A 16,315-nucleotide genomic window follows, 5' to 3' on the forward strand; every position below is an offset into this window, starting at 1 on the left:
CAGTCACATGACCAGCAAAGGGTTCTGGCCATGGTTCAGGAAACTCCCCTCTAGCTGGGGGTGTGGGTTGAACAGAGAGGGAAGGAGGATTGGACCCCAAAGCAGGGAGGAAGTTCTCAAAAGCTGAGTACAGGCTCAGGTACACATAACAAACAGTTCCAGTGTGATTAAACAAACTGTGTGCATTTGATTGGATGGTTTCTCTTTTTCAGTGGTTTCTTTAAAAACAAATAGGTTGAGAGGTAATCACACACAGAGAGGTTTTTCTTTTACAAACAATTAACAATATTAAAAAAAGTTAAAATCCAGACCCTCCCAATAACAACAACAAAAAAAATCAAACCACTCCAGTTAAAAGTTATGGCTTCAGAGTTATTATATACGGAAGAGACGTAGGCCAAATCACCACCCACAACCTTGCTTCTAGACGTCATTAAATGCTACGCTCAGATTAAATAAAAAGGGTCCTGTCAAACTATTTCCTGTCTTTACTAGGGGCCCTGAAATGGATGCAAATCTCTCATCTGCCCTCCACCTTGATCCAATAATCTAGTAAAATAAAACCCATGCAGTACCCTCCCTTCCCTCCCCCCCACCCCGAAAACTAACCCAGCCGCCACCAAAACTATACACTGCTGTTTCCAGGAATGAGGATACTTAAGAAGGATGGGGTATTCCAATCTGATTCTAAAGTTTAGGTCCTTGCATTCCACAGCTCATTCTCAATGCTGTGAAAATGAAATTCCCTTTCTGGCTGAGATTTCAGTTGCCACTGGCCATTTATCTCCCCTGCCTCCCCCAACCTTCCCACCCCACCTAAGAGTCCTTTCCCATCATCCACCTGCCCCATATTTTGACCTCAAATTTTCTCCTCACCCACAGGCAACTGTGTGGCACCAAGCAAAAATGACCAACCTGTGCCAGCTTTGGTTCTAAAGTCTGAAATGAAGGAGTGGAATGAGGCAGGGCAGTCAGTTGTAAAGGAAAATGGAGAGTCCCTAGGCAGAGTTTTAGCCGGTGAAGCAGGCTAGTCCAGGGAAGGAAGAGACAGAGACCTCCCTGGGAAGCCTGGGGAAACGAGATTTTGCTTACTACTGAATAACGAGGCACCAGCACACTGAGACCAAAAGACAACTGACTGTGACCCAGACTTGCACATGCACAGTATGCTCAAGCAGTTAAGTGCGTACCGACAGACAGGACACACAGATATAAACACACACACACATACACACACATACACACGTACAAGGGCACAGCATGGACCCAGCACAGGGAGAGACGTCTTCGCACATGCACACACAGCTGGAACGAACACAACAGGCCGCCTCTTCCATCTCCATGGAGGATTCCTCCAGATGTTCGTGCAAGGCAGAAGGGGAACATTTGGCTCAATGTGGCCCCTGGAGAGGGCATCACCTCAGCTCCTCTGGGCCCTTTCTGTGGCCGGGCGGGGGCTCCAGAAGAGCCCTCTCCAGCAGCGTGGTGATGGCAGCACAGCTTTGCTTTCCCAAGCCGTCCCTGTAAGAAGAGTCCCAGCTGGATCCCCAGAGTCATGGGCTAGCCGCGAGCTTGGTACTGAGTCCTCTGCACCACAGCTCACCAGTCCCTGCGCCATTAGGAGGTGAACTTAAAAAGGTGCATGTCTCAAACCCCAAATGGGCCAGAGCATCTCTCCCGGGCTCTTCCCTGCCATGGCTGGGCTGGCCTGGGACACAGGGCTGGGCATAAACGAGAGGTAGGCCTCCACTCCCCTCTGGCACGGCAGGCTCCTGTGTGGTTCTGGACGCCCAGAGCCGCATGGGAATGGGGTAGAACAGGGAAGGGACTAGATCTTCACATCTTCTTGCACACTGAGCTGTGAAAGTGTTTTCTTAATCCGCAGGGCAGTCAGACGTGCAGCTCCATTGGCATACCAGCACTCTCGCATCATCTTTCCCATCACCCGTAATGCCTGGGGGAGGAAGAGACCACAAAATATGCACAAGTGCCACTGCCTAAGGAACCTGTTCCCTCCTCACTTCAGTTCCTTCTCTGATCATCTCTTCTGGCTTTGCCCAATTTTAAGTTGACCCTTCTCTAGCTGAAGCTGGGGAGAAGTATATTCTGGATCTTGAAAAGTTCAACAGGAACCTTCTTATGTCCACAATCATTATAAATACAAACTAAATGATCTAAAATATCAAATCATCTAAAGTATTTCTTTTTGGTTTTGGAATGAATTACATATTAGTAAGTTTAAAATGGATTCACTTAAATTTTTGTTTTGTTTAGGCTAACATTAAAATGAACCTACAGTTCCATGTTACAACTTAAGACAAAGTAGGAAAAGGCAACAATCTAAGGTAGGGGGAATGGGGGAGAGAATCACAAGGGATTTTAAAAATTCACTATTTATATTCCACATTGTAGCTAATTACTCTGATTGAGAAATCATGTTTAAAATTAGACTGAGTTTGATGTTAAAGGGCTATTCAGAACTAAATTGATCCTGTGGTCTCTAACTTCAGGTAGGGAAAAGAAGGAAGAGGTAGAAGAGGTAAAAGAAGTGTTATCCTGGCTTTCCCTATCTGAGTAGGTAAGTACTTGCTTTCCCAGTGCAATGGAAACACCTGGTCTAAAATGTAAGCCAAGTTGAAGTTGCATCTTAGTTTCAGAAACAGTCACTAGAACAGGGATTCTTAACCTCTTTTAGGGAATCTGTGAACTAAACAGTAAATTTGTTTTAAAAAAATATTTTGATAATATAATTGACTTCCTTTGTAATCCTATGTATTTATTTCATGCATTTAAAAATTATACAAAAAAAGGCCTCCACAGGCTTTACAAGGCTAAGGGGTCCAAGCCACCAAAAAGTCAAGAATTTCTATCCTTGTGGTTTGTTTTTAAAATGGACAAAATGAAAGAAATGCTGTGTGAGTCTGGTCATTCATTCCCAGAGTTTCCTCAAACTATAAAAATTGTAATAATAATAATAATAATAATAATAATAATAATAATAATAATAAATGCCACTTAGATACAGCATTAAGATTTTTACAAATTTTATCTTCATTTCAATCTTTCAACAACCCTGGGAAGGGGGGGTCCCCCCATAGATATTAACATATTATTGGCCCAGTTTTGGAGATGAAGTTACATGAGTACTATTTTTCCACTTATAGTGAAGACCCTAGGACTCCTACCAGCATTCAGCATCCCAGTTACACCCCAATCATATACTCCAGGGAGTTAAGGCCTCATCATTCACTTCAGCAAGTCAATTTTTAAAAATGTGTCCAATTAAAAAATCTTTTGTTGATATACTGCTTTTCATCACCTTCATTTATAAATACAGCATATTACCACCCAGATAGTCATACTTTTTAGCAGTTCAGCAGAACCAAACAACCCATCTGACACTATGCTCAGCACTGTCTGCATCTTTAACCCCAACCTCTGCAAAGGAAATAGCAATATCTGTTTTCTCAACTATTCTCTGGGACCAAGCTTGGTCATTCTCATCATCCAGTTTTCAGTTTGTTTTGTGGAGTCTATTTACACTGTTATGGCTACTAACTATATTATTCTTCCGGTTGTTTCCTCCTCTCTGCATTAGTCCCATGGTTTTCTGAATTCTTTATACTCATTATTTCATATGGCACAGTAATATTCCTTTACATTCATGGATCACATTTTATATAAGCATTCCCCCATCAGTAGGTATCTACTTCATTTACAATTGTCTGCCACCACAAAGAATTTTATAAACATGCTCGTTTGCCCAATGAGAACATGAGCTTCTCAGGGGCCCAGACTGTCATACTGGTATCCCCAGAATTTGGAACACAGTAAGTGCTTAATAATTGCTTTCCATTTTTCCATATAGAACTTTACTTTTGGTCTTTGAATTCCTTGGGACATAGATTTAGCAGTAGGATCTCTGGGTCTGAGAGCTCAGTCACCTCTTTTTCCCATGATTCAATGATCCCTTTTGAGCCAGATGACTCCAAGGCTAATCTACCCAGCTGCCTGGTTTCTCTCCTGAACTGCTGTCACACACTATGGATGGCTCCAGTTGGACATTCTAAGGCAATTTTAAATTCAACATGTCCCAAACAGATCTCATCATCTTTACCCATAGAACCTCCTCCTTCTCAATTTCCCCTATCACTCCTGAGGGTACCATCATTTTCCCAGTCGCTCAGCCTCATAGCCTCAACTCCTCAACTCTCCTTCACCCCACAAACATCATTATTTCTTCACCTACATCACTGTGAGAGCCTTCTAACCAGTTTCCCTGCCTTGCTCTAGTCCCATCATCTACTTAGCTGCCAAAGAGATTCTTTTAAAGTCTAAGGTTAGCCGTGCCACTTCCACTCTGCTTTGGGTCCCTTATAACCTGGCCTGATCCTACCTTGCCAATCTTGTTCTATCTTCCTCCTCTCCATGCACTTTGTGATTCGGTTATCCTGGCTGTCCTGGTCTTTGGCACTACTGTCCCCTATGACAACAATGTTTTGACTCTTCAACCCCTCTTTTTTGGTTTCTCTGACTTTCTTTAAGATCCATCATTCACAGGAGACCTTTCCCCCATCCCAGCTACAATACTATATTACTTCTATACAACACTATACTATCATATGGCTTTACATCTATTCTGTATAATCCTCTATGTACTGAGTTATTTACATGTTATCTCCCCCCCTCCCAGAATATGATTCTACTGTTTTGCCTTTATTCACTTTCCCAGTGCTTAGCACATTACTGACACAAAGGAGGCATTTAGTAAATGCTTGTGAACTGACTTCTTCTGCCTCAATTTCCTTTGAGATTTCAAACCTTCCAAGAAGAGCAGGAACTATGTCTCCTCCTTTTATGTTCATAGACTGTTCAGTACACAGAACCAATGGTCAACTGACCACCAAACTTCATGGCAATTTGGCTCTACAAGTTGGAGATCTCTTATTCTCAGAAAAAGGAAGTTGGCAGATAGAACAAGAGGGAGCAGCAAAACGCCCTACCTCATAACTTTGCCACCAGTTGGGGATGTTGGGCCGCAGCTTTTGGTCACATACTACCTTCCGCATTTCCTCAATGGAAGGGTCTGAGGGCACAAGATCATAATATGGCAGCTGATATTCCTCATGGATTCCTAGGTAGGAAAAGAGATTTACCTGAGTTGTCAGCAAGAAAGCAGACTGACATTTCCTCAAAAATTAAATTAAAAGAACCTAGCAAGTTGATGTACTAAGCAAGGGAGTGGATACAACTCTATGGGAAGCAACTGAATTATTTGAAGCTTGTACTGTATCTAGGATCTTCATTAAGAAATTAGAGGCAAAAAAAAAAAAAAGAAATTAGAGGCAGGGTGACAGAACTGGTCCTGATTCTCAGTATACATGAGTTTGATTCTTGAATCTAAAATACATGACCCTGGGTTAATCAATATCTCCCTGAGCCTCAATTTCCTTATCTGTAAAATGGGAATCATATTGATACTACAATAGTGTACTTTGTTGTTCTGGGAATATCATGAAGTTGTCAACACTTCCAGGATATAAAAGCTTAAATATGCAGGGCACAAGTGGGGAGAGGCTTATGTTGAGAGCCTGTAAGAAGGTAAGGTAAGGGAGAGGGACTGGACATCTAAGGGCAGAGAAGATTTTTCAGATTCCATCATCATTTATCAGCTCTCTTTCATTCTCCTAGGATGCCCAAAGTCAGAGCTGAATGGCATGGAAACATGCAATATCCACAGCTTAGAGATTAGTAAATGAAGAGTATGGAATATTGGATTCAGGGAAGATCTACAAAATAATACAAAATAATTCCTATATTCTACAGATAATTGTAGTCTGCTAAGACAATGCTGTATATAATACAACATATACTTTTTTATACATACATATATGTACGTACACACACACACACACACACACACACACACACACACACACACAAATTACAATAAGAGGTTAATAAAGTCTGCTAGAGAACCCTGGAAGTAAGAACATCATCCCTTTGGTGAGATCTGAGAATATGATTCTCAGCCCCCTCCATCAAACATTCTGAAAAGAAAGGTGCTAAAGGGAGCAGTAAAATTCCATCAACCACAGATGTTATTGGAATTTTGGAGGAAGAAATCAAAAGGGGATGGTACCTCCTGAATTGCATCTTCGGGCAATCTCCCAATACACCAACCCTAAGGCATAAATATCAGCACATTTGAAAGAATCAAAGTGTTTCATGTTGATGGTTTCATCCAGCACTTCAGGAGCCATGTATCTGAAATGGTAAATGGAAAAGAACATGGTTAATATACTTCTCTAAGTAATGATTTTTCATTTCAAATGAAGGTACTTTTCAAGAACCCTTTGGGTAATGGAGGGAAGGACATAATTATTATCTCCATTTTCACAGGATTATAAAGGTTTTGGGGTTTTTTTCCCTGGTTTTTTTTTTTTTTTAGGTTTTTGCAAGGCAATGGAGTTAAGTGGCTTGCTCAAGGCGACACAGATAAGTAATTATTAAGTGTCTGAAGCCAGATTTGAACTCAAGTGCTCCTGACTCCAGGGCTGGTGCTCTATTCACTGTGCCACCTAGTTGCCCCAATTATAAAGGTATTAAACAATAATCATAATTAATAATAATCATAATAATTTCTGAATTTTAAAAAACTTTATATATTTATTATTATATATTTAAAATCTTTATGTATTTCATTTCTCTCCCTTTGATAAAGCTCTTCACAGAAGGGACCAGTTGATACATACTATTTATTAAGTAAAAAGCCAAGATTTTCTCCATACCTCTTGGTCCCCACCCTTTGATTTGGGGCAATGTCAATAGTATCAGTGCTCGAATCATGACGGACAGCAAGGCCCAGGTCAGCAATTGCACACATTCCATTTTTCTTCACCAAGATGTTCTTTGATTTCAAGTCTCTATGTGCAATTCCAGGCTTCCCTGGCAAAGAAAATAGGCTCTCTTAGCATGACAAAGCCAGCATTGTGGTTAAGTTCTTTTACCTGATTAGGCCCCAGAGTTAGTTCTCTGGCATATAGATGCCATGACCAAGATCTAACAGATGACTCATGCTTCTTTTTCTAGTAAGGGTCAGACTACATGACCCTTTGAGCTCTCTTCTAATTCTTAAAATTCTTTAAAATTGCCCTATATCAAGTCCAACAATGACTATCTCTCAGATTATCAACAAGAGAAGACTCCAACCAGTCTGCAGAAGTCTCAGGCTTTCTGATCAAGTTCATGACTGACAAGATCATTGAGTATCACAGGTCAAGATTTGTTTCCCTTCTTCAGCAAGTATTCTTAGGTTAGCGGCATCCAAACTACCCTACATTCCTGACCTAGCTTCACCCCCCCCCCCCAGTACATTTAAATAATTACTTCACAGATATCTCTTCAAATTGTATGTTTATCAGTAACATCTAATCATTACATTTTAAGATCCTATCCTTTAATAGGCTTCTTCAATAAATATTTGCTGATATCACAAAATCTTACTACCCAGTGATAGGAAACAAAATAGCTAAACTATTATCTGAGAGTAGGTCTAAACAGAATTAACAAGATCAAACAACAAAAAAGTATCTATATCATATTAGGCATAAGATTCATGTAGCCCAGTTTAAAGATGGTAAACATTAGTTCTTTTGGGAGCTGTTACTTACTTAGCAGTGTACAACTTTAGACCAGGGATAAAAATCAGGAAGGAAGATACAGTCCTTTCAAGGACTACCCACCTTAGTTGTGACTACTTACCCTGGGTACCAACAATCTCCATGTGCAGATGTGCCAGACCACTAGCAGCAGACAAGGCCAGCTTAATCATCCCCTCAATAGTCACTGTGTACCGGTTAAGGTAATCAAACAAAGAACCATGTTCATGATAATCAGAAACAAGCCATAGCTGGGTCCAAGTACCATTATCTGCAAACAGAACCAAGGAAGGGTTTTTAGAAAGGCACAAATATTTTCAGAAAATATGACTGAAAAGAAAATATATACAGAATGGGAGAAAGAAATTTTATTGATTTGCAAGATTTACATTAATTCCTTCCACATTTTCCAGTTAGCTATACTTTATAAATGCCACCTTGCCAATTAAGTGGAGGGTAAATAAAGATGAGGTAGTAAGTCAACCAAGTACATACTATGTGTGAAGCACTATGTTAAACTCTTAGGGACACCAAGAAAGACAGAAACCTGTCCCTGCTCTTAAGAACCTCACAGTCTAAGGCAGGAGACAACACACAACAAGCATGTACAAACAAGATGGATAAAGGATAACTGACAACAATCTCAAGGAGAAGGAACCTGGACAGTTACAAAGTTATCACCATAGTACAGATGACGGTCTGGAGGGGAATGGAGATGCTGTGAAAGGAGAAATGACAAGACTGTGCAATAGACTGGACAGAGAGTGGAGCAGCAGAGGGATACTAAGACTGGGAGACTAGGAGGAAGGCAGGGCCTTCACAGTGATGGGGAAATTAAGAAGAGAAGAGGATTTTTCAGCAGAAAATGAATCCTGCTTAGACACATGAAGTTTAAGGTGCTTGTGGGACATCCAGTTGGAGATGTCCAAGACATAGAAGAGAAACCAGGCACCTAGATAGGTAGTCCTTGGAATTATCTGCATAGAAGTGAACAATGAATCCATAGGAAATGATAAGATTACAAAGGGAGACAATTCAGAGCAAACAGAGAAGGCCCAGGGCTGATTCTTGCAGGCAGTTCCTACTATTATTGAATGACATCACTGAAGAACCTTCCAAGGAGATGGAGACTGGGAAGAGGGAGGTCAGACAGGTTAGAAGGGAATGAGAGACAGGAAGTAGAGGAACCAAGTATAGCTGCCTTTCTCAAGGAATTTAACCAGGAAAGGGGGGAGAGAGATAGGAGATAGTGGAGATAGAGAGAGATAGCAGGTAGGGATGCTAGATAAAGAGAGGGTTGTCTCTCTCTCTCTCACCAAAAGATATGGAGACATGGCCAGTAGATAGGGAGAGAATGAAGAGGAATGTAGGAATTATAGCAGGAGCCACTGCAAGGAAGATGGGATTCAAATGATACAAGCAGAGGGATTGCCTTGGCAAAGAAAAAGGTCTTAACTTCATTCACTACCAGAGTGAAGGAGATAATCAGAGATATTTAAATGAGATGATGTGAGATGAAGAGTAGGGGGGAAAAAGGGAGAATTTTCTAATAGTCTAAATTTTTTTGAAGTATGAGACAAAGTTGTCAGCTGAAGGGTGATGATGGCAGGGGGTGCTATGGGAGGCTCAAGAAGTGTTGTGAAATGTTTGGAATGATCACTTTAGAGAGTGAATAGCAAAGTAACTGGGAATAAAAGAATGATTGCCTTGCTACAATGAGGGCCTATCAGAAAACACACACTTATAGTGGACCCACTGCACACAAGAGTTGTCCCACATCACCTCCTTCACTCACACCAGAGAATCGACCTCTGGACTTGTTCTTAGTTGTCCTCTTATCAGCTTGCCTCCCCTTCACTTAGCCCTTAGGTTTGGAACAGTGACCTTTTTTCTTCAAATGACTTCTCCTGTGCCAATGACTCAATGTATCATCTCTAACTTTCCAGATCAAAATGCTGCTCACTAAATACCACATTCCACATGTATTATTAGAGTGTCAAAACCCTAAAGGGTTTTATATTTATATGCCCAGTACTTAGCATATAGTAGGATAATAATAATAATAATAATAATAATAATAATAATAAAATTTTTAATAAGTGCTTATTTATTCATCTACTTCACAAATTCAGTTTCATTGAAAAACCAATGAAAAGGAAATTGAGAGTAAGTAATTTTTCATTCATTCATTCATTCTTAGGTTTCCTGACTAAGATTTTGGATTTCAAACCAGGATTTATTTTCACGAATGAAATTTCACAATGAGAAACCACCAAACACAAGGAAACACAGAAAAAAATAGCCTTCAAAATTGCCTATGATTCTTGCATGAAATTTTCATGAACAGGCCAGGAAGAAGATATATTGTACACTACACCACGGTCGGCTAGTTATTCAACTATCCGGTGAAACAAACTCAAAGGATGAGATGATCATCAATGGTACAGTATCAATCTGTTGAAATTTATTAGGTCATATACCACAAGGTCTTTCACTTTCTCTCCTACGGGTGGCTAGGTGGCACAGTGAATAGGGCACCGGCCTTGGAGTCAGGAGTACCTGGGTTCAAGTCCGACCTCAGACACTTAATAATTACCTAGCTGTGTGGCCTTGGGCAAGCCACTTAAACCTATTGCCTTGAAAAAAAAAAATAAAAAACAATTTCTCTCCTACTTTTCATAGTCAACTCACTGAAAAGGCTAGGGTGCAGTGAGGAAAAACACCATAAATTTTTAATCACCAAATAAATGTGAGTAGTTTATCATCCTCAATATCATTACTGTTAACTCGTTTTCATCTTTCTCCCCAAAGTTTGGAGAGAAATGAATTAAGTCACTATGGAAGAGGAGCTAGGTGGTACAGTGGATAGAGCACTGGCCCTGGAGTCAGGAGAACCAGAGTTCAAATCAGGCCTCAGACACTTCATAATTACCTGGCTGTATGACTTTGGGCAAGTCATTTAACCCCATTGCCTAGCAAAAACAAAAAAAAGTCACTATGGACTACTGCACAAATAGATAAAAATGAATACTGAATAAGAAAATTAAGTAAGCTCATTTTCTGTAGAAAGTAACCTTGGAAAAATTCCAGTGAGCATCAGGATGACATTTCTTTACCTCTTCTCACAGTTTTAATTCTTTTTTTTCTGTTAAGTCTCTATATTTCAAACACTTTTCACTCCATGCAATTTGGAAGTTATAACTTTTTGGTTGGTCAACATCTCCTAAAACATTGTTTGAAAATTTTATAGATTATTTTTATGTCCATGCAGTTATGGGCAACAGTGCTGTCTGTAATGATATTCTAGTTGTAGTACTGTTTATTTGATAAATTTGCAATGATATTTGAGGGGTTGGTATTTGTAGTTTGTCATCTTTTTTTATCTTTAATTTTTGCAAGGCATTGGGGTTAAGTGACTTGCCCAAGGTCATACAGCTAGGTATTTCTTAAGTGTCTGAGGTTGGATTTGAATTCAGGTTCTTCTGACTCCAGGGCTGGTGCCCTATTCATTGCGCCACCTAGCTGCCCCTCAATCTTTTTTTTTTTTATCTGTAAAGGACAGTGAGCTTCTGGTACATAATTTTAGATACCTGATCATTCCTGCCACCCCCCTCCCCCCGGTATACAATGGATGCTAAATTTTTGCAACCTGTGCAGTGATGTAATGTCATTTCTACCATATGATCTGCATTCATTAACAAGTCCAGGCTCCCAAAGGGTAAGCTATCTATAATTTCTGATGACAATGACCAAATGATCTGAGTCGCTATCATAAACAAATCTGCATGACTCAGACAAATGTCCAAATTATTTCTGTTGAAGTATCATCAGCACTTACCCAGCTAGCCTTGTTGAATACCCTTCACATGCTAGGTATATCTCTTTCTGTTAACTGTTAAATGATTCCAGTATCTAATTTTGTTCCAATATTAAATCTAAATTATCAGGGATGGTCTGATTGAGATCCAGTTCAGAATAATTCCCAGGGGCATCTTAAAATCAACATGTCTAAACTGAACTCATTTTCCTTCAAAATTCTTTCTTTTTACAAACTTCCAATTTCTGTTAAAGGCTCACCATTTTTATAGTGTCTTAAGATTCATAGCCATGGCATTATCCTGGATTCCTCACTCTTCTTCAACATAAACAGTTGCAAAACCTTACCATTTCTACATATACAGTATTTCCCACAACTGACCCCTTCTCTCTCTCTCTCTCTCTCTCTCTCTCTCTCTCTCTCTCTCTCTCTCCAAGATACCACTACCTTCTTAGATCAGGGCCTTATTACTTCTCACTTAGGTTATTTCAAGTCTCCAAATTGGTTTCCTTGCTTCAAGTTTCTCCCAACTCTGATCCATCCTTTACACAGCTCCCAAAACAATTTTCCTTAAATACAGAAATAACTACATGACTCTCCTACTCAAACAACTTCAGCTGCCTATAGAATTAAGCTTTGTTTAGCTCTGTCCAGTTCCTCTAAGTATATTCTCTCCCTCTGTACTCCAACCATAGCCCTACAGTCCTCCCAACCAAGTATTGAGTACACTCTCTTCTCCTGTCCTTTTAGCACCTCAACCATGGTATTAAAACCTTGTTAAGTAAGGTATGGATTAAAACAAGATCACTTCCTAATCTCCATTCTAAATATGCTCACACCCTCTGCCCCTTTTGTACCATAAATCTCTAGGTATTTAGAAAAGTCACATCACTTTTGATTTAATTATGAATAAAGCCTCTAAATACTGGGATGCCTGAAGGTCATTCTTAAGAACTTTAGAATTGATTGTAAAGCATGGGAGACACTAACACAGGACTGTCCTGCATAGGGTGCCCTCAAGAGAGGGTGCTGAGCTCTATGAGCAAAGTAGAATTAAAGTAATTCAAAGAAAACATGAGATCATCAAATTCAACTGGACTATTTCTGCCTGACCTGTGGTAGAGCTTTCTGAGCTCTTATTGGTCTGATTGGCCACAGTCAAAAGCACTGTAATTTGTCTCAAATATAGTGATATCATTTTGGTATTCATCTATAAGGACAAGAACCAACCATACCTATATCTTCTAAGTATAATCTCTTCAACTATATTCCACCCTTTAACTATCCTAAGAGAAATAAAATTCTCGAGAGTTTCAAGAGTGGCTTCCCTTGTAGGGCTATATACAATTTAATGTTCTTGATTAATACTTGTTTTTTTTTCCCTTTCCATTTCCCTTTCTATGCATCTTGTGTCTTGTATTTGAAGATTGAATTCTGTTTAGTTCTGGTCTTTTTATCAAGAAAGTTTGGAAGTCCTCTATTTCACTTTTCCATCTTTTCCCCTACAGAATTAGGCTGAATTTGACAGGGTAGTAAATTCTTAGTTGTAATTCAAGGTACTTTAACCTCTGAAATATCATATTCCAGGCCTCTCATTCCTTAATGTTGAAGCTGATAAATCCTGTGTAATTCTGATTGTGCTTCCATTGTATTTAAATTACTTCTTTTTGGCTGCCAACATCATTTTCTCCTTTATTGGAGAATTCTGTAATTTGGCTATGATAGTACTTGGAATTTTTATCCTGAGGTCTCTTTCTGGAGGTGTTCTGGGTATTTTTTTTTTTTAAGGTTTTTGCCCAAGGAAGGCCACACAGCTAGATAATTATTAAGTGTCTGAGAGGAGATTTGAACCCAGGTACTCCTGACTCCAGGGCCACTGCGCCACCTAGCCGCCCCTTTGTTCTGGGTATTATTATTATTTTTTTTTTAAACAGCCCAGCCAAACCTTGCATTTTATTCAGGTTTCTCAGGGAAAGAAAAGGGGAAGGGGAAGAGAAGAAAGGTTTGGAAGCAAGGTAGGTGAAGAACATAGGTAAGGCCCCACACATCTGTGAATGAACAGTTGCATGCCGAACGGTTGGCAGAGGAGCTCCAGGTTAGTCCTGGCCCCTAGAACCTTGGTAAAAAGCCTTGTTCTTCCCAGTTCAACTGGATCCCATGTGCCACTTGCTGTGTGTAGCGGAGGAGGCTGCCTCAGGGAAGCTCAAGAGGATATCGGTGTTCTTTACCTGCCAATTATTGGCTCTTCCCAAAAGCTTCTTAAAGACACATTCCATCCTCTGGGCCACATTCTTGTCAATCTCCAATCTCCTGTCAACAACTGGGTATTCTTTCAAGGACTATTTTGTCTTCTTCATCTAGAAGATATTGGGATAGTTTTTCTTGATAATTCCCCACATTTTCTTGAATTTTTAAGTTTTGTTTGATGGAATCTTGGTGTCTCATAGATTCAATGGTTTCTATTTATCCAATTCTAATTTTTAGCTTTTTGTGCTTCTTTTTCCAGTTGGTTAATTTTACTTTTTTGCTGAGTTGCATTCCCATTCCAGTTTGGTCAATTTGAGTTTTAGATGAGTTGAATGCCTTTTCCAGTTGATCAAGTTTATTTTTTGAAGAGTTACATTCTTTTTCCAGTTGGTTATTTTTACTTAAAGGAGTTAGTTTCTTTGGTCAATTTTTCATAATTTTCCTGCAAGGTTCTCATTTCTTTTTTCCATTTTTCTTCTTCCTCTGTTTTTAAATTCTTTTGTAAGCTCTTCTAAGAGGTTTTGGATTTAAGACCAATTCACAGATTCCTTTGAGACTTCCCATGTAGATAATTTGTCACTGCTTTCTTCTTCTGAGATGGCGTTTTTATCATCTCTATCTGTATAGTAGCTGTGCTTAGTGTTTTTAGGGGTTTTTTTTGTGCTATTTAGATTGTTAAGCTCTGCTCCTGTGCTGGGGCTGGGGTCTAATCCCTGGCTTATCACTGACCAAGATGTTGTCTAAGTGGTTTGCTCCCAACTCAATCCGATCTTTTGCCCCTGTGTTCCCAGTGAACAGACTTTGTGTATGGTTGGAACCCTCCCTGCTGGCTTACTATTTAGCTGCTAGGACCTGTGCTGCACTATGGTTAAAAGCCTCCTGTTGGTTTTCCTATTCTCCCAACTAGATGGGTTTTACTTCCCCTTTTCCCCTGAAGAGACAAGACCTTCACTGAAGAGCTTCCCCTGATGCCCACTAAAAATTTGTTCTGATTTATTTTTCACATGTGTGTGTGGATCTGTAGCTTTAATATCTGTGTAGAGGTTTTATTTAATGTTGTGTAGGGAAAAGTTCTGGGAGCATGCTAGCTTCATGCTGACATCTTGGCTCTGCCCCAGAAGACCCTCTATTTAGCTTTGAAAGCCCCACATAATCTGGTCCCAAAGTAGCTTTCTAGACTCACTGAACTACAATCTTGGCAACATGATATTCCATTCCCCATCCCTGTGCCTTTTCATTGGCCTTTCCTCATTTCTAGAAATGCACTTTCTCCTTACCACCACCAGCTCATCCAATCCCTCTCTTCCTCAAAAACACGTAGCTTGCAGACCATCTTCTATATGAAGTCTTTTCCCATTTTCCCAACATTAACATAGACTTTCAGTCATAATTTTGAAACATTCATTTTTCATTTCGGGAGGGGCTGTTTTTCCTCCATTATATTGTAGTAGTTGTTGCTTGTGTATATTATTTTCTTAGTGTTGCTTATTTCATTCTATATCATTCTTCTCTGCTTACATGAACCTTTGGTACCTAGAACAGTGTATGCCCCATAACAGTTACTTAACAAATACTCAATTAATTGATAGATATTTGTAGCAGGGGGATTTGTCAACTGTCAGTCCATTAAAGTTAACAAATTTCTACAAAATAATTCTAGACACCAGATTCTGTCTAGGAATTTTTATCGTCTATACTAATGCACAACTTCTATCAGTTCCTTGTATAATCTACATTGATCATAAACTCTGGGCTTTTTAAAGGATAAAACCTTTCTATAATTTATAGTGGCAATGATGTGGCCCTACCATCATAAATCCTGCTACTTCCAAAAACAAGTATGTATAATTCAAGAATTTGTTCAATCCTTCTTTATTAACATATTGTTAGAAGGACCATGTAGTCATGGATCTTAGATATTTCATAAACTGTATTCAGCAAGACACTTTGAATTATATTAGACAAATCCAGCAGCATGTATTTGTGATCAGCCTTTACTACACTGCTCAATTAAGCAATGTTTGCTTATTCTAAAAGTACAGTTTATCAAGAATATCTAACAATAATCTTTTACCTTAGACTGACAGACCCTGTGTTTTATTCAAGTTGTACAAGGGTTTGGTTTTGTTTTTGGTAAGGAATACTTTCTTCTTCTTCTTTCCTTTTCCTTTTTTTCTTTTGGCAAGGCAAATGACTTGCTCAAGGCCACACAACTGGGTAATTATGAAGTGTCTGAGACTGGATTTGAACCCAGGGACTCCTGACTCCAGGGCCGGTGCTTTATCCACTATGCCACCTAGCCGCCCCCTATAAATAATATTTTAATGAAAAATTGAAAACTGAGTATACACAAACACTTAAGAACTACAGATGATAAATAATCCACTAACAAGGGAGGAGCTGTAGACTAGACCCAGGTCTCCTAAATTACAGACTTTCTAGGAAGACGATAAAGATTAATAAATAAGGGATAAGTGGTTTTCTCTTCCTCAGATCTAATATAGTTCTCAATCACTAAATCCTTGTTCATAGTTACCAGTTTAAATGAAGGGAGTAGCTTCCAAAAAAATCCCAAATCTTGACTTCTCAT

At 39.4% G+C, this 16,315-nt stretch overlaps 1 protein-coding gene across 2 annotated transcripts in view; it reads right to left on the reverse strand.

Moving 5' to 3' along the window:
- Positions 1–597: 597 nt before the first annotated feature.
- The window catches only part of ACVR1B (activin A receptor type 1B), a 41,590-nt gene continuing 25,872 nt past the window's right edge, over positions 598–16,315 (reverse strand). For both annotated transcript variants that reach the window (XM_074225887.1, XM_074225886.1), the window contains 5 exons: positions 7,765–7,932; positions 6,792–6,948; positions 6,143–6,267; positions 5,004–5,134; positions 598–1,954 (listed from right to left, as the gene is read on the reverse strand). In XM_074225887.1, coding sequence (XP_074081988.1) covers positions 1,829–1,954; positions 5,004–5,134; positions 6,143–6,267; positions 6,792–6,948; positions 7,765–7,932 — 707 coding nt within the window. In that variant the 3' untranslated portion in view covers positions 598–1,828. The remainder of the gene's footprint in view (positions 1,955–5,003; positions 5,135–6,142; positions 6,268–6,791; positions 6,949–7,764; positions 7,933–16,315) is intronic.

The sequence above is a fragment of the Macrotis lagotis genome, chromosome 2, assembly GCF_037893015.1.
Source record: "Macrotis lagotis isolate mMagLag1 chromosome 2, bilby.v1.9.chrom.fasta, whole genome shotgun sequence".
Lineage (NCBI taxonomy): Eukaryota > Metazoa > Chordata > Mammalia > Peramelemorphia > Peramelidae > Macrotis > Macrotis lagotis.